Source organism: Sphaerodactylus townsendi, linkage group LG02 (assembly GCF_021028975.2).
Source record: "Sphaerodactylus townsendi isolate TG3544 linkage group LG02, MPM_Stown_v2.3, whole genome shotgun sequence".
Classification (NCBI taxonomy): Eukaryota; Metazoa; Chordata; class Lepidosauria; order Squamata; family Sphaerodactylidae; genus Sphaerodactylus; species Sphaerodactylus townsendi.
Genome location: NC_059426.1, coordinates 136,413,662 through 136,440,425, shown reverse-complemented (window position 1 = coordinate 136,440,425; position 26,764 = coordinate 136,413,662). Strand labels below are relative to the sequence as shown.

Genomic DNA, 26,764 nt, shown 5'->3' with positions numbered 1-26,764 from the left:
TGGCCTCACTAAACTCTCCCTTGGAGAAGTCTCTTTCCGTCTGTGGGCATGATTCTGAGTCATCTGAGGATCTGGCTTATGGGCTAAGCCTGGGACACTTTAAAGCCATTTTGGTTCTCCAGCCCGAAGATCCCCGCTATAATTCTCTAGGGGGAAAAGGAGGGGGAGAAAGGGAACGACTTGGTCTCTGGTGAGGCCCTTGCGCAGAAACAGAGGGAAAGTGGTTCCTGAAGAGTGCTATTACCTCCTCCTGCATAACTGCCCATTTGGCCTGGAAAGAATCCTTAATAATTTGGGCAACCTCTGCTTTAGAGCAGGATCTCTTACCCTCTTCCACTTCCTCTTCCCCGTCTGCAGATATGGGAATCCGGGAAGTTCTTCTGGTGCTGGAACATGGTCTTCCCTTCTCGCCTGAGTAGCTCCGGAACACCCTTAGGTCTGTGGCACCAAATCGCGATCTCTCGCCTTGCTGAAGGACATTTTGGCGCCACATTGAGTTTTCGCGTCAAAACCGCCCAAAGGAGAGCTCGCCTGTTGGTCAAGTTCCTCTGTGAGTAAAGGGGAGCTGGCAGCCCGATCTAGGGACCTGCCATCCCCTGCTGGCTGAGTGCCCTTGCCTGTCCTTAAATCCTTTTCGGACGAGAGAAAACACTTCTCTTTGGGAAATGTTCTCCATGCCCAGCTTTCCACCGGAAAGACAAAAATGGTTGCTGGCTAAAGAAGAAGACCTCTGTGCCAAGCTAATGGTGATGTGGAGTTTAGATGTACTCTTCTAAGCGAAGAGAGGCAGTTCGTCTTCCTTGGAAGGCAGTAAACACTGACAAAAATGGGAGGAAAGTATGAATACAAAGGAGTGAAAAAAGGTAGACAAGTCTAAAAAGGCAGAACAAAGCAAAGTTCAACTGCTCTGTCCTGAGGCAAGAGAGCTGCTCTGTGAGAGGGGGCAGTCTCCAGCAACCCAGGAAGTTGAAATCTATTTGAAGATTCCTGCCTCCCCAATTGGATACTGTAGTAAAACCCAGATGTCCTGGAACTCAATGGAGAAGGCTATATTTTAAAATGGGAGACTCCCACTGCTTCTTTGGCCTCTTAACAGGCAGCTGAAAGGGAAAATGATGAAGATGTATACCTCAAGGCTGTACATCCTTTGCTGAGCATAACAAACAACAAAAATTAGCTTTTCATTTTCCACAAATATCTGCTATGGTGGTAATATTGTGCATACAAAAGTAATGCTCATTCTGAAAAAAGTTCAAGTTATGCCCTTGCAGAAACACAACCTAATATTACATACATAAATATCCACCACTGTGCATATCATACAACATTCCACAATTAATGCAGTAAAGCTTCTCAGATAGCCACATTTATCATAGGTGTAACATAAAAGAAAATTTTACTTGTTTAGTAACAGATTCAACGAAAGTTTAAGGAAACAATCCTAAAAGAGATATGTTCATTACATCCACAATGAACAGGATTTCATAAGCCCTTAAAAGCTCCAGTGGTGTCTCCATCAATTATCATACAAATACAGTGTACAGGTAAGTATTTCCTTCTCAAATTTTCTTTCCAACATTTAACAATTTATAAGCATACAAGTTTTAATCTGAATTTTATCATAGTTGTTAATTGAAACAAGAGCTCCTTTAAGAATTTCAATATGCAACTAAACATTATACAAGGTAGACATCTTAATGTTTTATTCATAGCATTCTGCATACACTGATATTAAACTCACTTTCTGTAGGAGATGTGACAAGATTACATGAACTATAAACAAAAGTTTTAAAGTGTGTTATTTACTGTAAAAAATGTAAAATTTACAGTTACTGTAAAAAATGAAATCACAATGGAGGCTAAGGCCTAGTATTTTTAAACCTCTTCCATTAGCTTACATCTTCACAATTTCAAAGAGATATTAGAAACTAAAGCTTTCCGGCTGTTTTGCTTAAAAAGAATCAATGGTGATTTACTTACCAACCAGCATTCAGAAGTAATGCAAGAACACATTTCAGGGATAAAAAAAGAATTGTTGCTCTTCATTTAGGATTTTTCGTATAACTTATTTACATTATGTTTAAAGTTTGAGCGTAATGTAAAAATAATCTGAAAAACATCATTTAATATAAAATGCCATTTAAATGTTTCATGTGTGGGACTAAATACACTGATAAATCACCTAAATACTTGTTAAATACATATAGCATAACCCTAAGTACAATTACTAAGTTTCAGTGACCGCAACTGACTGACTGAATCCCTAGTAACTGTGCTCAGAATTGCAGCTCACTGATCTAAACAGATCTTATTTAAGCATATATGTGCTCAGAACTGCAACCTAAAGCTACACATACAGTTTAGGGATACACACACACACCCCCAAAAAACCCCTCCAAAAAACAAAGGGGATGTCAAAGATTAATGGACAACCATTGAGCACTGTTTACGTTACTGTAAAATTTATTGGATTCACACGATCAACAACATTCCCTGGCTTGAAATTTCAGAAAAAGTATGCTATAGTGGAATACCCCATTGGCCAAAATCAACATCTCAAAACACCAAGCATGTACGTAGGGTTGCTTTCTATACCACCAGCTGATCGTCGCTATTCTCCATGGTGGATTCTCTAGGATCATATGAGTGCCAACAACCCCCCCCCAAACTATAATGGGATACTCCCATCTGATTTTCCCATTTTCAATTTAGCAGCCCTTCCTGTTTTAAATGTCTGTGTCAAGCAGAAACAAGACTAACATGCAAAAAAATATGCTGCTGAGAGTCTCACAGATAGCATCCACAGTGCTTTAATTCTAAAGTATTAATCATGAAAAGAATGACAAGTAGGCAAACAGATTAATGCTTAAGTATTAAACCTATGATCTATGGACATGATCCACTGAGACTGAATCCCTAGTAACTTATAACATATGGTGGCTTTATGTAGCAGCAAAGAGTGCAAGGGTTGTATTGTTATTACAATAAACGTAACACAAGCATATGTATGCTGTGATCAGGACGCTCAAGGTGACCACCACCTTGGTGGATCATGATCTAGGCTAACTGTAAGAGCAGCATTTTAACAATTATGGGGAAGGTGAAAAATCAAGAGAAAAAAGACTGTTAAATAGTCACCTGTAACAATCTGAAACCAATTTCTGGAAATCAATGTAAGGATAATAAAACAATGGTATCAGTACAGATGACCAAATTACACTAGTTTACAAAAAGACAGCATTCTAAAAGAAAAACAATTTCAACTTCTATATTGTTAGACTTTTTTTCAAATGATATGACTGAAAAATTTAAGCCTACTTGCAATAGAAATAAGCTTTTTCTGTACAGTTTGATGCTTTTGTCTATACCATCTATAGTAGAAAAATAAATTCTTTAGCAACCTAGAAACAGTTTATAAAACTCTTGAAGATTAATTATTTATCTTAACATGCCTATGTTAAACTGATGGCTATAAATAAAAGCTATTTAGGAAACAGATGTAATGTAAAACAAGTTAATGCTACTACATTTACAGGACAAATTTTATTGTGTTTATATCCTGTGTGCTTTGAATTGGAATAGGTTTTTGTTTTTTGTTTTTTTAGAAAAGATAATTACTTGCAAGAATATAACACAAATATTGAGATAATTTATAATATACAAATACTTCAACAGCAGCCTGGGTTATGGTATTTTAACTAAATGATAATCAGAGTCATAATTGGAAGTACAATACCTAGGACATAACAATTGAAAAAGGCATTTTTTAATTTTAGACATATGAAGCAAAGCTCTTAAGAACCTTAATTCCTAACCAACTTTGCTAATCACACTCTTAAGAACTTTTATAATTAAAATGCAGGACAGTAGTTCCCAACCTGGGGTACGGTAACTCTTAGGGGTACAAGCCAGAGCATTTGGGGATATGAGAGAAAAAAATTAGGTCATGGGTTTGCTAATTTGGGAGCAATTTTAGCGAAATGGATTGCCAAGGAGTATGCAAGTGAAAAAAGGCTGGGAACCACTGCTGCAGAAGATCTCAAACTATGAATGAAGATTACAATGGAGACTGTAAAGGGATTTTTAAAATTTTCTCAAAATTTCCCAGCAGCTAAATAAATCAGGTTTCTTCTTCTGAGAATGTAAAAGAAAATGACATTAAGGGGAAATTAAAATATTATTAGGCTCTACTCAAACCTGATTCATTATTTCTAGCTTTCAATCATATTCATCAATACTAAAGGCTAACTAAGAATGTTTCTGGAAACTAAGCAGCAATCTTTTACAGCAAAATTTGTACCAATGTAAAAGGAAAAAAAACTTTAAAATGGTGCAAACAGCCATTTTGAATTTTTAGTACAACAGATCACATTTAAAAACATGAATACAAGGTCTTTTTATATACATTAAGATGCTCAGTACCCAAAGTATTTATTGCTATATATCAGCAATTTTTATACCTTTAAAGGGTCACAGAAAAATAGATATAGTGTATACATTATAAGTCCTAGATTGTTTGGTTTAGAGAGTTTACACTACAACAAATTTTGCATTTATGTATGAAAAGTTATAAACTTATATGAAAATGTCAAACTTCTTTCTATATACTAGATGAACTCCCTTGCGGGAAAAATTAAAATATCTAAAATATATTACATTAAGTTTACAAGATCAATGATCTTTTAAACATGCAACTGTGTACAGAATTAACAGTATTATAAAGTGTTTCATTCATTAACGTAAAAGGGAAAAGTAGGTAACAGCAACATTTTTGTACAATGGTTAAACTCACTTTTACAATAAGCATGTCCTTGGTATTGTGCTGTAAGAAAAAATTACTAACCCCTCAGACACAAATATCCACAGGTTTCTTAAAAGGAAATGGAAAGTGTATTTCTAGCAGTGCAGTTTATGTTCTCTCTGAAAAGAAGCATACTGTAGCATAGGTTGCTTGGGGTTTTTACAAATAAAAAACACAGCTGTGTTTTAGCTGATCACAGCAATTGGATAGATGGGGAAAGGAATTGTCAGGAAAAAAGAACATTAAACAACAAAAACAGCCCTAAAGCAGGCTGTAAGCATTGAATGTTCCATAAATGATTTATTTAATCATTACATTTATATAGAAAAAAATTATTCACAATATAATGTGACAAAATTGTCACAGGAATGATAGTGTTTGCAAGAAATGTTCATGCAACAGCAGCTTCGCATTTTAGTTTTGTTTAAAAAATTAAACCTCTCCAGTCATGCTAATCACATAATTTTGACCTGCGTGTTTATGAACAAGGTGTATAGTATGCCTACAACAAATACTTCCCAGTTTGAATCCAAATACTTCCATCAATATGAAAGCAACTTCTCTATCTTCAGAACATGCATCTCTAGTTTTTCTTTCTTTCTATCCGATTCCAGGCTGACTGCAACCATCTTCTATTTACTGTAAGCTGTTATATTTAAATAATACCAAGAGGATCTGCTTGCAACTGTGGTTGTATTAGCTGAGGTTGTAGAGGTGGTGGTAACTGTAGTGGTACGATTGGATCCACCATTTGCACTGGGTTAGAAGGGGGAGGCTGGTGTGCCACACTGTCAGATGTTTCTAAAATGTCTCCATTATAAAAGAAAAACTGGCACTGTTGAATGAATGTTTCTATTACTGACTGGAGAATCTTGGTGGTTGAAAGGAACTCTCTGTTTTCAAAGTCAGGTCTCATCAAAGTTGGCCAGAAACAGATAGATAAGTTGTCTGCAGTCATAAAATTGGTTCTACTTTGCTGGCTAACCCTAAAATAAAATAAAGATGTTTAAGTGTTAGGTAAACAAAATTTAAGAAAATGAAAACACAATGCATTTGAACATATTCCAAGTATCTTTATGAAGCATCTTCTAAATTAGCAAATGTGATTTAAACATACATCTTAACAGTAACTACTACTGAAGTATTAACTTCAGTAATAATTAAGGTGAAGGATTCTCCTTGCACAGCGTTTCGAATCCCTATTAAGAGACAGGGTTAAGTTTAGCAGAAGAGGTGACATGGTTGAACTACAACAATATTTCTAAACATCTATGCTTCCAAGTGCACTAAGAACAAGTATACCAAATGTCCAGGCCAGGGGATCCACTCATTTTTCTAAGTAGAATGAAAATAAAAAGACTGCAGAAGATAAACATAAATGAATTTATAAATGGTCTCACAACACCAGTCAAGGAGACATTTCATTCCTTAGAACTGCTGGGTTCATGAAGAAAAGGGCAATTCTGACATACAAAGGTTCACATAATCTTTGTAATTAACGTTTTTCTTGATTGTTTATTCAATCTTCATTGCTCTAAAACAAAGCACCAACACTTGATTGGAGTTCACAGATCTCCACCAGTCTTTAAAAGGGAAATTACAATTCCATGTGAGCTCAATTCGTATGACTGATATGTGACGAGGAATTGCCACATTCATTACCATTGTTATGGCTCCTACAGGCACAGGCCTACTGGTATCATTTGCTAGACTGTGCAGGAATGAAACTCTCTGATATCTCTCCAATTTGCTCCAGGAACCTAACAAGACACCAGATCTATTACATTTAATCATACCATTCTTCTATTAAGCTGAAAGTGTACACAATTCTCCCTTCCATTTTCTTTCCAAAACAATCTTATGAGGTAGACTAAGCTGAGGGAGGGGAGGGAGAGGGAAGAAAAATACACTCACATATATATTTTTTTATCGTTAAGAAACTGACCAAAGATTACCCAGTGAACTTCAAGGCTAAACAGAAATTTGAGCCCAAGTCCACTTTGAAATTAAGATAAACGAACACTAAACATTACATCACAGGGAGGGGATTTTTAGGGAAAGGTAGGCGTTAGTGGTAGAAGAGAAAAGAAAATTACCCTCCTCAATAGTCCTTGCAGGCCCCACACTTGGTTGACCTACACTACACACTAGCATATATCCACATGAACCAACATATGCTAGACTTTGATAGAGCGTTACTGGAGTGCACAGTTAACGCTTTCAACAGTATGCTATCAGTCCCCAACAGTATGTATGTTGTACATGATACGGAGAGAAGTAATCTTCACACATCACAAAAACCAGCAGTTTAAGCATTAAAGTATATTCATAATTCAGAAACTTTAATTTAATGCCAAACTGATACTTGGTAAATACCTGTTCAGATGAGTTATTACATATTTGAAGACATCATAGTTCACTGGATGAAATTTCTTCACAATTTCTTTCAACTCATACAACCGTTCTGTCTTATCAAGAATTTCTGTAGAAATAAAAATTGTTCCATAAATACTGAAAAAGCCTTTAAACATGAACAATTTTACTAACCCTATGCAGAGAGAAGAAGAAAGACAGTTGAAATTTTACTTGCTGTTACATTACGGAATAAGACAAATTTTTAGAACTCAGATATTCAGAAAATTTAGAAAAAAGCACCCCAATAATGAAGCACACCATTTGATCCACTGAAAAGAACTACATCCAAAAGGAAAAGTACCAATTCTAGTTTGCTGTGGTAACATTCAGGTTCCCACCGTCTCCAGGCGCAGTATTTCAGGGCTTTTTAGGCTACAGTGGGAGAGGGGAGGAGCTGAATAGAAGTTTTAGATGGGATCCACCCAGAGGTGGAGCAAAGAGGAAACTGGGTCCGGGGCATGCGCACTCCGTGTGGTGCCCCCCCCCCCCCCCTTGGTGCTACACTACTGGATCCAACCTAATATTCCCTTACTCGTTGGGTACAACAAACATTTGATGTGGAGCGTTTTGCTCTGGCCATTTTAAATTATTGTAACCGAATCATAAAACTGAATCATTAAACGAATCATAAAAGTTAGTAAAATCTCAAGGAACTGAGGTCCATAGTAAATTATGCATAAGACTGCATGCATATTCAGTTTTTGGTTGCATACCGAATGGGTGGCATCTGGCTTGACAACAGTACATGTAAAAGGGATCTGAGATTCTTAGTAGACAGCAAACTGAACATGAGTCAGCAGTGTGATATGGCAGCCAAGAAAGCCAATGCAATTCTGGGATGCATCAATAAGAGTATAGTGTCTAGATCAAGGGAAGTGTAATTGTACCATTCTACTCTGTATTGGTCAGACCTCACCTAGAGTACTGTGTTCAGTTCAGGGAACTGCAATTTAAGAAGGATACTGACAAGATGGAACATGTCTAAAGGACAACCAAAATGGTAAAAGGTCTGGCATCCATGCCCTACGAGGTGAGACTTAGGGAGCTGGGGATGTTTAGTCTGGAGAAGTGAAGGTTAAGGGGGACATGATAGTTATGTTTGAATATTTGAAGAGATGTCATGTCAAAGAGGGAGCAAGCTTGTTTTCTGCTGCCTCAGAGATTAGGACACAGAGTAATGGATTCAAGGTGCAGGAAAAGAGATTCCCACCTAAACATTAGGAAGAAATTTCTGACTGTCAGGGCTGTTCAACAGTGGAATTTATTGACTCGGAGATTGGTGGAGTCTCCTTCTTTGAAGGTTTTTAAACAGAGGCTAGATGAGAATATGTCAGTAGTGCTTTGACTGTGTGTTCCTGCATGGCAGGGGGTTGGACATGATGGTCCTTCTGGTTTCTTCTGACTCTATGATTCTATGAATAATAAATGTACATCTTAAAGAGCATGCATTATTTTGTCAATAACAAAAATCTTCATCAGTGACAAAAATCTTCATTTTATCCTCAGAAGAGATCTCTATTTTTCTTTTCCAAAATGAGGAATCCTATATATCTACAGTTTCCTGAAGTGTAGCAACTGTGTTTATATAAATGCAACAGTAATACAACAGACAATAAACATAAACCCAAATGGGTTCAAAGTTCATTATATCACTCTTGTTATTTATACAGATTTACTGATACTGGAACAGCAATGAAGAATATGCATTTGATTTTTAAAAGTCATCTGGTAGCCTAATTACTTTCAGTGGTATTTTTAATACAGGCCAATAGATTTTTGACTAGCAGCTATTTGATGCATTATAGTAGAGTGTCATCCCCACCCCCCACAAAAGCTTCAGGTGAAAATCTTATAGGGTTGGCTGTAAATATTAGAAATGGTACTTCACTCAATCAAAAGGGCTTTCCTATCTTCTGTTTCTGACTACAAGCATTGCTGCAGTTGGAGAAAACATTTGCATTCAAGCCCATAGTTGCTTCAATAAAATCCTGATTTAACATCTTTTTCCCAAACAAGTCCTTCAAAAGTTACCTACAGCACATACTCCATAACAGATACTTACTGGATGCATCAACTAATTCTGGATGTAGATTATATGGAATTAAAGGATCTGGAAGATCTGCAAAGAAAGCTTTAAGGGCTCCGGCCACAGCATTTACTGTTACATCCATAGATTCCAAACTGATACTATGATCTAAAAGACAACATTAAACAGTTACTTAGTAAAACAGTATTTTGTACAAATTAAGAATATGTACCCACTAAAATCAACCATTGGTACTTTACTGTGAATGGTCTTTCTCCTCTGAGTTTAAGATGACATCTTGTGGGTGTTTTCTCACGGTCCAATAGGGAAGGCAGGAAGTAACATTTTTCTCTCCTTCCTAAATGGTGTGAGACCACCCATTCCCTCTGTTTGGGAACTCCAGAGAGTCACACCTTACTAAGTCCAAATCTTCTCAGTAACTGTAACAATTAACTTTAGTTGAACAATTAATCACAATAAACAGGTAACAGGAAGTAGATCATGTGGAATACAACAGATTAAGAGAAAATGGCTGTCTGGGAGATCCTGATGATGATTCAGGAGGGCCAAGATATCCTCCTAAGTTCAGAGGAGAACAACTGCCCATGGTAAGTACCAATGGTCATTCTCCAACTGAGCAGAGAACATCTTGTGGGACCTCCCAAAGAGGTCCCTAAAACGATGGGTCATCACTGATCAGGATTGTGAATGTGTTGAAAACTTTGCAGCTGAATGCTGCATCTGCTGAACCATATGCATCAATTTTATAATGCTTAATGAAAGTAGAAATTGAGGACCAGATGGCTGCTTTGCAGATTTCTTCCAATGAAGCATGCTTGGCAAAGGCAGCATGGGTTGCTGCGCTGCAAACTGAGCTGTAATGATTTCTGAAATTGCTGCAATGTCTGAACTGTGGTGCCTTCTTGAATTGCGATGTTTTGAGCTTTATATGCCTCTATGATAGCATTTGCGGATGGTATTTTCAGATATGCTCTTGCCCAGGTTTGGTGGTGAGATAGCAATGAACATCGCCTCAGATTTGCAAATAGGTTGAGTCATTATATAAATCTTGAGGACTTTTCCTGACATGACTTCTTTCAGATGTTTTGGCAGTGGACAGAACTTAGGGGAATAGATCTCCTGATGCGTGTGAAATCTAGTGTTGATCTTGGGGCAGAAGGATGGTACTGTGTGTATAACAGCCTTGTCCTTGTGAAAAACAGGCAGGTCCAAGGTACCCAGTTCAGATACCTGCCAAGCTAATGTGATCTACTGAGCTACTGATTTGAGGGGTTAGAAGGGATGCTTCATAGAAATGCGCCCAGGACTACATTAAGCCTCCATGTTTGGAACCTGTGAATAGTTGGTTGGTCCGCAGCCTTGCAACCTTGACTATGTAGGGATGTTAAGTTATGAGCCATCCTTCAAGATGTGGGATTATGGTGATAATACCCACCATCTGTCTCCTACGCGTCACTGTCCAGAGTCCTGATTGACTTGGAGAAAGGCTAGGATGTCAGGAGTATTTCGGGCAATGGGGCAATCTTTTGGTGCCTCACTCATTGCACGAATGCTTTCCTTGTCACTTTGTAAATTCTGGTAGTGGATTTTGTCCAGGTCACCAACATGACCTTAGTGACCTACTCACTTATGCTGTCTCGGAGAAGCCTCTGCCTTTCCATTTCCACAGGTCAGATTAAGTCTGCCAAGACAGGAATGAGGAATGGGTTGAACATGTCTAGGCTCAAGGGAAGTCGTAATGGTGGTAGCACCAACATTTGCAGGACAGTCAAAAACCAATGCTATTGTGGACAGTATGATGCAATTGAAAGGATTTTGCGAAGTAGCCTAAGAGTGGGCAATAGAGGGAATGGATAGAGAAGTCCTTGAGGCCAGCTTGTCGTGAGAGCATCTATGGCGACAGCCGAAGGATGGAAGTAGCAAGTTACAAAGCATGTGAGCGGGGCATTATATAGGGATGCAAACAGGTCCACGATGGAGAGACTCAGTCATTGTGTTGTCCAATTGAATAGTGACTTCTTCAAATTTTACTCCCCTTCTTGTATTTGCTGTCAACTTAGCCAGCCTGCTTGCATATTGAGCACCCCCTGAATGTATTCTGCTCACAAGGACAGTAGGATTTGTTCTCCCCAGAGAATCTTGTGGGCCTCCTTGTGCAAGGCTGAGAACCTGGAACCCCTCTGATGGTTATGGTGAGCTTTGGTGGCTATATTGTCTGTCTGCACTAGGACGTGGGAATTCTGGCTCTTTGGTTGAGACACTAGAAGAGCTAGCAACATTGCTCTCAACTCCAGTTTGTTAATTGGGAAGCCAATTTCTTGTTGGACTAGTCTCTGAATGGATATGCTGCCATCAATGAACCCCAGACAGATAGGCTGGCATCCATGAACACTTTGATCGATGAGGTAATCCAGAAAAACTTGCCCTGGATCATATACAAACTCTTTGTCCTCCATGACAGATTCCACCTTTTGGAAGTGGCCTCCTAGTGAGGCTGGAGAAATTGTTGGAGGGGTCTGCAATGGAGCCTTCCCTACTGGATAGTATCTATATTTGATATCAGAAGATCTAGAAAAGAAGCGAAAAACCAGCAATGCCTGTTCCTTGCTCCACTCGGCATTTTGATGGGTCACAAGAACTTGGTCTGTTAAGTATCTATAATCACTTCCAAGTATTCCAGGCTCTGCACTGGGATTAAGGAACTCTTCTTCAGATTTACTAGGAAACCAGTTCTTGCAGAAAGAGGAGCACCTTCATGTTATTCTCCTGTGACTGTTGTCAGGATGGTCATCTGATGAGCAGGTTGTCTATGTATGGGTGGATATGAATTCTGTTCTTGGTGCTTGATAACAAGATTGATCAGGAGTTTGAAGAATATCCTTGAGGCAAGGGACAGACCAAACAGGACTTCTCTGAATTGGTAGTGGTGCTGGTTTATGCAGAACCGAAGGAATCTTCTGTGCCCTTAAAGGTGGAAATATGGAAGAAAGCCTTCATCAGGTCTATCAAAATAAAAAACCTGTTTGGCTGGAAGGATTCTGCAATTGATCTCAGAGTCGCTGTTAGGAAATGCTGCAATGTGAACAACAATTGAGGAACTTACGATTGAAGGTCACCTTCCAGTCCCCATTTTTCCTGGGCACAGTGAAAAGGATGGAGTAAACTCTGCTGCCAGTTTCAGAGACTGGAACTGGCTGAGTAGATTGAATGAGCAGCAGCTATTGTAGACGAACAAACTCGATTGTATAACCAGAGGAGTTGACCTCTAGCACCCACTGATCGACTGAAGAAGAGACCCAGGCATCTTTGAACTGAAGTAGTCTTCCCTGCACAGGTATATCTGTCTGTCCCAAATCTGGGCGTGCACAATCATGCCTGCTTGGATTTGTTGTCCTGGTCTGTTTGGGCTGATGGGGGTAAATTTTCTTCCAGACTGTCTCTGTCAGGGCTGCCCCTTGTAATTTGGCCATGGTCTTCTATGGTGGTCTGTTTAGTGCCGTGGTGGCGAACCTTTGGCACGCCAGATGTTATGGACTACAATTCCCATCAGCCCCTGCCAGCATGGCCAATTGTAGTCCATAACATCTGGAGTGCCAAAGGTTCGCCACCACTGGTCTAGTGGCTGCCATGGAGGCCATGACCAGGGCAAAAAAATGAGGGTGTCTAGGGAGGCGTCTGCCAGGAACATGGAGGCCTTCAGGATTCTGCTAGCTCCCTCATGTAGGTACTTGTTCTCTTCTGGGAACTGCAGGCCAGTTGGAGGCTCAGAGTGTATCTCAGCCTCATCATCTCCCTCCGACGTAAATATCTCCTTTTCTGACACTGACATGCTGAGCTACCCAGGAGTACTGAAAAGACTCGGAACGTAGTATCCTGACTCTCCCCCAAGGAGGGAGGTGGATAGATATGAAAGCAAGGGGTGAAGCCAGTGGCAGAGGCAAGAAAGGTAACGAGAGGCAGGGAGAGTCAGATAGAAACACAGAAGGAAAAGTAGGATAAATAACATGAAAGTTAAGGTAATGCAAGAATAAGCCTCAGAGTAGTGCAGATAGCCTAACAAGCTGCTCTTCCCCATCCAGGCAAGAAAAAAAACTGAGGGAAGAGGCAGTCTCATAACAATCAGGAAGGAGAAAAAAAGTTACTTCCTGCTTTCCCTACTAGATGGTGAGAAAATACTCCCAATATGTCCTCCACTCAGTGAAAGAAAAAACACACACTACCCATTTAAAAGTCAAGCAATAATATGCTATAATAGCCATCTGTTATAAAGTATGCTATTTTAAGAAATGACCAATTAATTGATAATTTAAAATACAGATGGTACAGCAATGACTGAATAACATGTAAGGTTTTTAATCAGTTTTTCTTTGAAAATCAGTATTATGACACAGAAAATTAGGTTGTTTTCACACAATAACTTCCAGGGGCACCTTCTAAGGAAGAAAGGGAGGATAAAATATTTTAAATAATGCACAGAAAGAGGCAGGGAGATGAAATGGTTAAACTCAGTAATAAATGCATTAATTTGTATGAACACCAAAATAACTTTTAATGTAATCATGTGCAAGAAAACAATAGTTATCAGAAATGCAGTGATGCAGAACAGCAAGCCAGACATTGCAAAAAACTCCATAATATATTGAAGCATTAAATATGTATTTTCTCTGTGGCTCAGAAATCACTCCCTCCCCCTCAATACAAACATGCACCTTTGTACTGCTACAAAAATATAATTTTCAAAATGTAATATCACAAAATATTTAAAAATACCAGGCAACTGTGTTAGAGGACAAAATATATTACTTAGAATTTTAGGCATGTGTTCATGGATAACTATGAACCACTAAATCTGAACCATTAGTAGCCATCTATAGTTTAGGAAATTCTGATGCCACTTAACATTCAAAATTTAAGAAAAAGTAAATAACCACAATAATTAGTTGTGAAATTAACCAGGCAGCCAGAATCCTGTTTTGTTTCATGCTTCTGCCTTTCATGGAGGTAAGAAGACTATCTCATCTCTGATGTCATGATGAGTTTAAAAGGCATTGAAGAACTTACAGCAAGAACTTACAGTGTTTCTACGCACTTCAGAACCGTAATCAGAAAAGAACCCCTGTCATCTCTCACCTTGTACATTAAAGGTGAGGACAAAAGCTCACAAGATCAGGAAACTGGAATTCCAGGTAAGATCCACAGAAAACCATAATACAGAGCCATATAGAAGAATAGCTGTTCAGATGCTGGGGCACCCTGACTGTATTTAAGATCTGCTGAATTGGTTAGACAGGGACAGAAAATGTACCTGCCCACTTGTGAATGTGACAGTTCTTGAGCAGGAACTCTCATGTGAAATCACAGGTTAGGCCAGGGGTAGCGAACCTGCAACTCTCCAGATGTTCAGGAACTACAATTCCCATCAGCCTCTGTCAGCATGGCCAATTGGCCATGCTGGTAGGGGCTGATGGGAATTGTAGTTCCTGAACATCTGGAGAGCCGCAGGTTCCCTACCCCTGGGTTAGGCAAATATGTAAGCCAGATACAGAAGCTTGAAAAGAAAAAAAGATGATACAATAGATTTTCCCCAAGGCTCTCTTGTCGTGTAAGAAGGGAATATAAAAATGAAAAGAGATAAATGATAGCAATCCTATACCTTCTGAACTAAAGAAATGAAACAGTGGCCAACTTCAGGAATGGACTTTGGTTCCAACAAACAGGCACTTGCCAATTAAAATAAATATTCACCACTGACATCTGTATTTATAAACCCTTCAAATGTATACTTTGTCTCACCAAAAGAAAACATCAGAATTGTGACTTCATTCACCACATGCTGGACCATCTTTGTTTTAAAATGCTCCATTTGGGTCTTAGTGCCAAGGCATTAATTAGTACCCAAACGGAGCATTCTAAATCAAAGATGGTCCAGCATGCGACAAATGAAGTTACAATTTTGTTTTTTTCTTTTGGTGAGAGAGTTTTGTTTTATAGTAAATGTTGTGATGCGACATCACTCCATGGGTCAGTAATGCCCCAGTGCTTGCACAGGAGACTACAGTTACCTTTTTTTTTTATCTTATCCTTTAATAAGGAATGATTTTTTTCTGCAAATGCAATGCAGCCTGGATGGGTCCCATTCACTTCACTCAGACACAAGCAATTTAAGGTTGCAACTTTAACAATACAACAGCTAGATTTTATTTATCATCTTAAGAATAAACTGAATACATGTTGACAGATTTACAATTAACAAGGCCCCTGCACCCATCCTAGAAACACTGAATATACACAGATGCATTCAGTACCTGAGAATCCACAATGGCCATCATGACATAGGTGGCCTCCCAATCGTAATGGAAAGTAATGCAAAATGGAGACAAACTAGTGGATGGACTTCTTCTATGGACACATGGTCTTGGCCTACATGGTCTAATGACGTCATCACAATGAACCAGAGTCAATATGCCATATTCAATGCCAATCTGGAGCCCAGATCAAGTTCCCAGATGAATGACAGAATGTCAGGAAAGTTATTTTATTTCGACAAACTTAAATGGAATTGTGATTACATGAATACGATCAAAAACCCTTACCATCATTACATTTCAAAGTCACACACTGATAATTTTGAAGGTAGAAAAATGGGAGACGCCCTGAGATACTGGATCAAAAATTAATCCTTCCTGGTTTTTAAAATGAATTGTGTTACTCTGCTCAGTATTCATTGGGCTAGTCTCTGAGTGGGTTTACTATTTTCTGATTTATGAAATACTATATTTCTGAGTACTGAAGGATTTTACAAATCCTACTATGTCAAAGGGAAGTCCTGGTTCATTATCCCACCTACAGGCATTTGACCATCAAGTTTCTATTGGAAAGATCAATGTGAATGATGTGAATGCATGTTAAAAATCCTCTATCTACAATTATCTATTTCTCAGAAAAAGGTTATTTTAGGGTTTTAAATAAAGCATACAATATTCCATACGTAGCAGTTCATCAGATCCACCTGTATTTGACATTAAGCAAGCAATCCATTACCTTGATCAAATTGCTTCTGAATGTTGTCTTGATCAGTTTTATTTCCGCTAACACGATAGAGACCTTCAGTACATAAACCTTTATGGGGGAAAAAGCAGTTTCCACATGATTTTTACATAGTATCATAAGGACCTACATTTGTGCAGTTTGTTCCATAAAGCAATACTCACATTAAGTTGGTTAACACTACAATATTGATTTTTTCCATAAATATAATTGTTTTACTGTTATAAGAGAGCATAATCACAAGAATTCTTACAGGGAAGCAAATCTCTGATATCAGTATAGCTGACATATAAGTAAATAGGGCTGTAACAATAACTTAACTTGTTATTATGAATTAATTCTGATCAGTGTTAAAATAAATGTATTGAATAATTTATACAATTCAAATTATCTGTTGTGATGACACTTGAGAACACATATATGAATCCATAATATCATTGCACACTACAAATAATTCTCCTGTCTAATTCACATAATCTCTCCATTTAGCCCACATTTTTATAAGTCTACTGAAAGAGTAACAAACTCAATTTTTGTTACAAACGACACAAATTCAACATGCTGCTTGAAACCAGAGCATAGCATTCTAGCAAACTAAAGTAAGGAACACATAAAAGAATCCTAAAGGTAACAACACCAAGACCAATACACCATACACATTCAGATGTCATGACAAAGCTCAGCTGAATGCAGAAGAATGCAGAATGTTCTCCATCCCTGTCATTCTACACAATGAGTGTGACTGAAAGCATTGAATCAATCTCCAAATGGTCATGATGTAGAAATATTACTCCCCACAAACTGGCATCCTCAACCACTGTTTAATCACAATTTTGAATCCCTTTCTGTAGCAAGTTAAAAAAAAACCCTCCCAATTTTCCAGTCAGCTGCACTCAGGCATCAAAGTAACTTGAAATTTGACAGAAGGCTTCCCAAATCAAGAATCTAAGGGTGAGTACACAAGAATGGCAGACAAGCCATATATCATGCCCATCATATGAATCTATGTAAATCATATATCTAAAAAGAAAATGAAGATGTTCTCTTTAGTAGTCATATGATGGAATGGTACTAGACTTGTACCAGAGCACTGAGGTGCAAATTTATGTGGAAAAGGAGCACCTCACTAGCTTAAACTTGTGCTTAAGTCTGTGAGTGTATATTTCTCACTGTTCTCCACATGGGCCAATGAAGAAATATGAAATATTTTTAATATTTCAAGGAAACATGAATATAAGAATGCTGCAGAATGTAAATGAGGGAATGAGGAATACACTAATACCATCCAATTCTTCCCTCTCTATAGCCCAGATGGCTGAAAAGGGCTCGCCCAGTAAGGGTGCTTTTAGAAGCTCTATGATCTGAGGGGAACTCTAAGAGGCTGATATCTGAGGAGGCGAGGAAGGAGAAGGTACAGGGTAGAAATAGAAAGATCACAGAAAGCAGACTGAATAAGGTAAAAAAAATAGAGTTAGAGAAATAGAAAGCTGGTAGTATAGAAAGCAATACAAATCAGAGCTCGCTTTAAAATAGTCTAGCACTGACTGAACTGAACCTGCTCTCCCCATTGTGGCAGAAAAACAACTGAAGGACAGGATGACTCCCACAAGAGACAAGAAGGAGAAAATAGTTTCTGACTGCCCGACTGGATTGTAGAAATCAACCAATCAAGATGTCCTCCGCCTCAAAGGGAGAGGAAGGAATGCACTAACAGATACATGGAGTTTCAATTAGCTTATAAATTGCTTTACTTCAGTACAGTTGTTTATATTAGATCATCATTATTTTTTAAAAAGCTTGTAAGAAATACCTATATTAAATGGTACTGAATGACATAGCCAAATACAAATTAAATTTCAGAATAGTGATTTTCCACAAATATGTTCAATAAGGCTTCCCAAATCAGGAATCCAATTTGCCTCCCACTATTTTGAGATTCATATATCCCAAAGAATAAAGAACCAACATGAGCTATAATGACCAAAATAATCACTGTACAGCAGCAATGGCATGGCAAAGCTGGATGAGGAAGCACCATGTGTGTGAATCAAATCATATTGACATGGAGTTGTTACTCAGAGGCTCTTGTATGGATTTGTTATTCAACACTGCCCACTGGCAGCGGTTCACATCACTCTGGGGAATCTCCTAATGCACAAGTGTGCACTGAGAGTTTGATTTGAGGTTAAATTTAGACAAAATTTTCCAATAGTAGAATAGAACTTTCCTGCCTCCCACTTAATCAAAGTGCTACTCCAAAGGAGAGAAGGGAAGTGTATGAAGTTGGAAGAGGAGAAATCAGCAGAAATTATTTTAGTGTAGTGTGAACCAAAGTGAATTATTCAAATGATTCATAAACTTATGCTCTGACTGAACTGGACCAGTGAATCAAAAACCACTATCAGATGGTCCTGGACCTTTGCTGTATACATTCTGGTATATTTTTTTATTTGCAAGCCATTCGTAATCTAATTCTGGTTTAGCAAACAAACATATCCTGTATCACAGAAGCCTGGGTGGCTGATGGGGGGAAATATCAGGCTATGTTTGTTAGATTTAACAGTAGGCTTCATAGCCCCCAGAGTCTCTCATTGTCCTAGTCACATATTTATTTATTTATTTATTTATTTATTTATTTATTTATTTATTTATTTATTTATTTATTTATTTATTAAATTTATATATATATGGAACCCTGAATTATGGTAATCTTTGTTTTAGGATTTGTATATAGATCTGGGACCATGGAATAGATTAGGAATTCTGTTGGTGTATCATCCACTCCAGTGACCAACAGTCTCTCTGTCTGAGCTGATCAAGCTTCCAGGACTGTGTACTTTCAATATCTATGCTGAGGTCTTGCTATATGGAACAGCTAGGGATTCATAGGTTGGGGTTATGAGGTAATCAGGATCCACATATACAGCAAGTCATATCCTTGCTTTCATGTCCTGTGGAAGGAATCTGATTTGGGGACAGAAAGCTTGTCAATTGCAGACCATTATGTTAGATCTAAGGCAGGGGTCTGCAACCTGCAGGTCTCCAGATGTTCATGGACTACAAATCCCATCAGCCCCTGCCAGCATGGTCAATTGGCCATGCTGGCAGGGGCTGATGGGAATTATACTCCATGAACATCTGGAGAGCCACAGGTTGCAGACCCCTGGTCTAAGGGTTAGAAGAATTGTAGTCTCTGAACAATGAATTACCAATTAAAATAGCCATGCCTGCTGAATGGGGATTCCAAATGGGTTCTTAATTTCTGATGAAACAGATATAACATATCTTTGTACCACCAATACGACTACCTTTTGGGAGCTACTTAAAATTCTGAAAGCAGACTTGTTTTCAGAGCCAGTGCCTTGTCTCATGCATCTTGCACCAGTTCCCACCGTATTCTTCCTAAGCCCTCTTCCGTAAAACTCTCAGCCCTATTCACACATCCAGAAGGGATTCAAAGCTGGCTAAAAACTGCTTCACATCTCAACTAACAATGTGAAGGTCCAGAAAATAACTGGGAAAACTCCACTCCTGAGCCTTTTTTCAGTTTCTCCAGCAGAAAAACTGGAAATTTGGGGGAGTACTAAAAACGACCCATTGGATACTCACCGTGAAGGGGTCTTTTCCTGGGTGGTTGTAGGCCATCTTGTTTGGGTTGTTCTCTACCGTCAATCAAGGAGGCAGGAAATCTACTTTGGTCACTTCCTGTAGGCGTCTTGCCCCAGTATCTGACTAGCCGAGGATCAGACTCACCAAAATGAGACAAGAACAATGGAACCACAACCAAACACACAATAACATGCTGAAAAAACAAACCTAACCTAACAACTCTGGAAGGGACCAAAGCTCAAAGGAATTCTCACAGGCTCTGAAACTCTATCTTGGAATGTTAACCTTGCAATTTTATGTATGAAACACATTACCGGAGAAGAACGAGAACAGGGAGGGCCAAGATGGCCTACAACCACCCAGGAGAAGACCCCTTCCTTGCGGTGAGTATCCAATGGGTGGATTCTCCTGGATGGTGTAAAGCCATCTTGTTAATGGAAATACTACAAGCAGTGACCTGTAGGGTGGGTTCTGTTAATCTCCAATAATGTACTCCAGGATTCTCCTTCCAAAGGAGGCCTGAACAGCATCAGAGGTCAACCTATAGTGCCTCACAAAGAAGAGGGGGAGGCCGCGGTAAGCCACCTACATATCTGTTCTAGGGACATGTGCTTGACCAAGGCTGCGTTAGTGGCCGCACTCCGGCCACACTCCACTGCGTTAGTGGCCGTAATGCCACTGGGTACCAGTAGACAGCTGGTCTTGTGTGCCTCAATGACATATGCCCTAATGCTGGAATTAACGACCACAGAGGACATGACCTCACCTACCCTAGGGGGAACCATGTTAATACACAGGGACTCACATTCTCTGACATTTTCCTTGTATACGAGAGAGGCCCTCAGGGACCAACACACATCCAGGTGGTGCCATAAATGTTCCCTGGGATGGGTAGGGTTGGAGCAAAAGTTAGGCAGAACCACCTCCTTGTTGTTGGGTGGTTTGAACTTAAAAATATTTATTTTTGTTAATAAGGATAGTGGATTTAGGCTTGTTGTTTGTATCCCACTGAGGTAAGATGGGATACGATGTCACCACTGGGATACGATGACAACAGAGAGCAAGGGTCATCTTGATGGCGCCCTACTGGCCTTCCCCACGGTTTTAGTGGTTCGAGGATTATCAGAAACACTGCTCTTAATCCTTTCGACAGTTCCAGATTGGTTATCCCAGGGTCACCTGTGACATCTGTGGCATCTGGTTCAGTTTGATCGCATGGTTCTTGAACAGAACCAGGAACAGAACAAGGAGAAAGAATAGTTATTCAAACAACGTGACTGAGACATTGCTAGCCTCATGTTGTCCGTCCACCACCAGGATTCACAGATCTTCCTGGAAAGCATTTGTTCGTTGGTGCAGGGGGAAGCTAATCACACCAGAGACTCTGTCACTAGATGTCATCCTAGATTACTCACAAGTTGGTCTCAAGCCCAGCCTTTATAGAGCCACCCTACAACGCCAGGTGGAGTTAGACTGAAACTTGCCTCATGCCGTAATGCTAGTTAGTTAACTAACTGACTCAAGGAGAACTAACATTCCTTTTAGAATTGAGAATTAATTATTATTACTTCTAAAATCAGTTCTTTATTCTATAAATGAATGGCTGCCAAAGGTAAACCATTCTCTCTTGTCCCCCTTTGTGAAAGATTCCAGACAAAGTCTGAATGTATTTTTAAGAGTGTGGCATATAAATATTGGAAATAAATAACTTGTCAAACTCCAGTTAAAATGTTTAGTGTACCAGAATTGTGATTTCACTGGGGACATCCCCGTTTTTCTTAAGGGCTGTGAAGAAGTGGGAATATACCCCCTTCCCACTTGGTCTAACAGCATGGACTCTATGGCCCTGATTAAGGTGAGAAGAGGTATTGCCCACTTAAGCCTGTCCTGTTTTTCTGGGGTGAAGCTGATCGGTGAAGGGAGGAACCTGTCTTGTGGCAACAAACGGAACTCTAAGGAGTAACTGGAAGAAGCTATGTTCGGGACCCACTGGGCAGCATGGGTTTCTGTCCACTTTGCGACTGCCAGCCCACTGTCCTTCCCTCCAGGAGAGGGGGGAGGATGAGGGAGAGACCCTAATGGTTGACTTGGTTTGTCTGACCTGACAGATCCGGGCATGGCTCTCTTGTTATCTTTGTTTTCAACCAGGATCCTATCAAACTCCGAAACAAAGAGGGCACTCCCCTGAGAATCAAAACTGGAACCACTGTCTCAGAATGGGTTCTGCCTGCCATGGTTTAAACCAAAGTAGGTGGCGCGCCATCAAGGACCCTGCCATTATAATGTGAAGTGGTCAAAAAAGGCATCTAGGAGTGGCATTCACTAAAGAGAAGGCATCTAGGGTGGTATTCACTAAGAAGAGAGCGACAGCCATGAGGTACCTTTTGGTACACCCTTTCACTGAGGGCCCTGGTCCTCAGGAGGGAATGATGTTAGAAGAGCGCTTTTGCCAGATGATGAGTAGATCTAACACGCCCGTCGCCAGAGAGGCCGAGGATCTAGAAGCTATAAGCGGCGCCCTCATGGATCCTGTTAAGGCTGTAGTCTGCCTTTCTATCCAGGGGATCCCTTAGTTTTCCCCTCTGTCCCTCAGACCAGACCACCCAAAGTGAAGCGCAGCCACTGGTCCTTGACCAGTGGATGTGATAAGACTGTTAAGGTGTGGTCAGGGAGCCAGGTAGAGAAGCTTGGGGGGGGGAATGCTGGGGGAAACTTTTATTTGCCACAATTCCATCCCCATTGTCTGTCCGAACTTGCCTCAGGCAAGAAGGGAAAAATAAGGAGATCTCCCCACTCCTCCACTAGGAAAACTGAGGAAGGGCCCCTAGGGCAACCCTTAATGGCACCTTTAAGCTGCACGGAGGAATTTGGGTCCTCAGCCACCTCAGAATCCTGGTCTTCCAGCTCCTGAAGAAAAGTTATAGGAGGCCAGACCAATCTCCCCCCTCACTAGAAATGCTTCCAGATGGAACCCCATGGGATATTACAAAATGCTCCTAGTAGATGTCCCGTGGGAAGCCCACTCCCAACTGGGGGGACCGGTCTCAAGGGACAGTGAAGGGAACATCAAAAGGACACCCCAGATAAGCATTCAAAGGTTATTGTCCCTCAGAAGGGAGCCCATGAATGGCTGTGCCTCAGCTATGAGGGAGCTCTTGTCCCGATCCTACTCAGTAGCCAGGGTGCAGTTATAGGCTGGATCCGTGGGGTCCTGGAAATACCTCCACCTGCAGAGATGCAAAGGAGGTTCTGCCTTTATACTTTGGCTTGCCCACCTGCTGTCACGTGGGACAGGATTGCAGAATTCGCGCAGGATGTCCCTTCCCCATTGCTAGGCCAATGAAGAATTATAGCTTGCTGCCTTTGACTCAGGTTTTGCTAATGCCTAAGTGGGCTGACATTGTGGTTTTATTGTGTGTTAACTCCCCTGACAGCTGCATTTAATACTTTCTAGCTTCCCCAGAAACAGCAGGGCACCTTCTCACTCGCTAGAGCACTCTGTATCACTGCTTCACTGGAAGCTATGGCTGCTAACTTCAGCAGCCTAACAGACTGGCAACGAATTGATACTCAGTTAACTTCTGCACTCTCCTCCTATAGGGGTCCCTGTTCCAGTCTGCCACAGCACTGTCCGGAGATTTGGGCCTGAGTGTAAGAAGTGAAAGCCCTCCCTAATTTCCAGAGATTTCGTTCATAGATTTAGCTTGTGAAGCTACAGCATTCCCAATAGAATTGGGATCCTAAATGCACCTCCATAGACTCCCCGTCCAATTTCCATGGGGAAGTCGCTTGTATGTTATTGTGGGGCTTCAGCCAATTTCACCTCAGGGGCTACAGGCTACTTTGATCCCTCTGACCTTAATTTTTTTCGGCCTAATCACCTCCGATCTTCTGTGTACAAACTGAGGGGGTTTATCCAAGGAGTCACCTCAGCCCCTGTCACAGGCTCCATAAATCACCTTACGAGATTCCTTCCTGAGCCGTTGAGACCCTGTAATACATGAGCTGCACTGACAGTTTGGGCCTCCTGCATTTTAGCAACTGGCTTTGGGGTCCAGAATCAGCCCATTTGACAGTTTGGACCCTTTTGGTTGAGGGACTGAGAGTGAGGTTTCACTGAAGACCTGCAACACTGATATCTGTGAAATGTCCTCCTGAACAGGGAGAAACAGATTACCAATCCCTTCTTGTGTTGTGAGGGGGGTATGTCACTTTGCCCTCCTGAGTTATACACAGGAGCCAGCCAGTCCACTATCCACTCCTACGAGATAGAGAATGGGGGGATCTGGATCTAGAGCAAGGCCTTTGCCTGTAGAGGAGGGAGGAGCAGGGGATGGCACTGCAGCTGCTTAGAGACCTCCTCCCCTGATGGAGGAGCATTAAGGCGCTTCCAGCCCCGGTGAGGGTGTGAAAGCAGCTCCACTCTGAGGGAAATGCAGCATCTGCCATGTTGCTTTCCCTCCCCTCCTCTCTCCCTGCTTGCCTAGGAGAGACCAGCTGGATTGGAGGCCTCTGCCGCCGAGGCGTCCATTGGCTCTTCATGGCTGCACCCACAGCTCTTACGCCCAGACGCTCCCTGGCACCCTGTACAGGGGCTGTTTGAGTGTCTTGGCTTGCGCCGACCTCGTGCCGAGAGCGAATGTTGAAGAAGGCCCACTGGCCCTAGCCCACATGGCTGCTCTGGGACCCAGCGGCTCCCCATGTAGGCAGCTCCCTGGCACCCTATGTACAGGGGCTGCTTGGCGTCTTGCACGAAGCGACCTGCGCCACGGCGCTCTGCCGAGAGGGCGATAGCAAAAAAAAGGCCCACTAGCTAGCCCCACGGCTGCTCTGGGACCCACCGCTTTCATGCCCAGAGCGACTCCCTGGCACCCTGTACAGGGAAGCCTACAGTGCGGCGTCTTGGCGCCGACCTGCGCGCCGAGAGGGCGATGTTGAAGAGGCCCACTGGCTAGCCCCACGGCTGCTCTGGGACCGCGGCTCCCATGCCCAGACGCTCCACTGGCACCCTGGCCACAGGGGCTGTTTGGCGTGCCTGCGCCGACCTGCTGGCGCCGAAGAGGGCGATGGCAAAAAAAAAAGGCCCACTGGCCCTGGCCCCACGGCTGCTCTGGGACCGCGCGCTTTCATGCCCAGGCAGCTCCCTGGCACCCTGTGCGGGGGCTGCAGTGCGAAGCGTCTTGGGCGCCCGACCTCTTGGCGCCGAGGAAGAGAGGCGATGTTGAAGAGGCCAGCTACAGGCCTAGCCGCGACGGCTGCCCTGGCACCCGGCGGGTCGCGAACTTTGCCTCTCTCAGTACCTGCGGCTGCTGCCAAGGGCGAGCCGGAGGCTTCGACTGGCGGAACCCTGGTCACTGCCCTCTGTGTTCTCCGCTGCCGAGGCGGCAGAATCCCTCCTTGTGAGGGAGAGAAATGAAGCATGGCAACGCCATAGCCGCTGAAGGGAAGGCTTTTTTTGGCGAGGAAAAAGGAGGGGAAACACAAGGAGGGCAGGGACCACAGACACAGAGTTACAAGGAAAAAAGACTACAAACTCTCACAGACACAGAAAGGAGTTTTTGGGAACCAAAGGACACGAAGCCTATCCATAAGCAAAGAGCCTGCTGAATTTGCTGCACTCCCTGACGAGGCAGGAAGATACTGGGGCAAGACGGCTATGACCCGCCTACAGGAAGTGACCAAAGTAGATTTCCTGCCTCCTTGATTGACGGTAGAAAACAACCCAAACAAGATGGCCTACACCATCCAGGAGAAATTCCCATTTTCTCTTTTCAAATATGTGAAAAATTTTTAAAGACAAGGTTGGCATACTCTTAAATCCAAGGTTACCATACTCTTAAATCCAGGAAGCATTTCTGAACCCAGAAGGACACTAAATCTTCATGAGGGGAGCTTGCAGGGCACGACGTATACAGACCCTTAGGCACCTTTAGGCAATAGAATGTTGAGAACCCAAAGGATTAACACAGAACTGTCATACTGTCCACATTCCAGGGCTGACTCAGGTATACTGGGGAAGTCAGAAATAAAAAATAAGACACAATACAGCTAATGTACTGTCGAAGACTTTCACAGCTGGATTCAACTGGTTGTTGTGGATTTTCCGTGTTATCAAAGTGTAACAGACTTCCCTCTGTGATATACCTCTGAAGATGCCAGCCACAGATGCAGGCGAAATGTTAGGAACAAGATCTACCAGACCACGGCCACACAGCCCGGAAAACCCACAACAACCAATACAGCTAATGTTTCATACTTTCCTTCAAAAGTACAAATACACAATTCTAATTTTTAAGAGTACAATATTTTCAAACACATTACCTTGAAGATACATTTCACACACTCTTCGACGAGAAATAAAATTACCTTTATAGGTAATACAGCTTAGATTGTTAACTGTGCTTTAGATCACTTTGATAACTACATTAACTAATGTACTGTTGTCCTTCAAAACTTACTTTTCAAAGTTTTGCGACTACAGCTTATTTATGGAACATTCACACTCGTGGAAAAATGAAACCAGCATGAAAAAGCTCCATCCATTCACACAACCTATCAAAATCCACTGTGCACAAAAAATTCATTTATGCATGTAAATTTTTGAAGTATTTTTGAAACATGAATTTACTAGCCTCTCTCGTAGGCAACTTGAATCTTTGTTGAACTTGTCAGCATCACAGAAAATCACTGGATCATGTGTCATGACTGCTGTCAAAGAATATTAATGCCTTCATTCCCTAGTGTGTTATAGTGACAGTTATTAGAAATATTTAGCACAGTACTTGAGCAACTAAATTTCTTTTCCTGTGGTATACTGAATGCTGAGATCTGCCTTGTATTTGTAC

General features: G+C 41.2%; 1 protein-coding gene across 2 annotated transcripts in view; it reads right to left on the bottom strand.

Annotated features, from left to right (window-relative positions):
- Positions 1–1,679: 1,679 nt before the first annotated feature.
- ARHGAP5 (Rho GTPase activating protein 5) overlaps positions 1,680–26,764 on the bottom strand; it is a 48,876-nt gene continuing 23,791 nt past the window's right edge. For both annotated transcript variants that reach the window (XM_048484754.1, XM_048484753.1), the window contains exons 5-8: positions 16,305–16,382; positions 9,279–9,410; positions 7,178–7,283; positions 1,680–5,787 (exon numbers count right to left, since the gene is read on the bottom strand). In XM_048484754.1, coding sequence (XP_048340711.1) covers positions 5,457–5,787; positions 7,178–7,283; positions 9,279–9,410; positions 16,305–16,382 — 647 coding nt within the window. In that variant the 3' untranslated portion in view covers positions 1,680–5,456. The remainder of the gene's footprint in view (positions 5,788–7,177; positions 7,284–9,278; positions 9,411–16,304; positions 16,383–26,764) is intronic.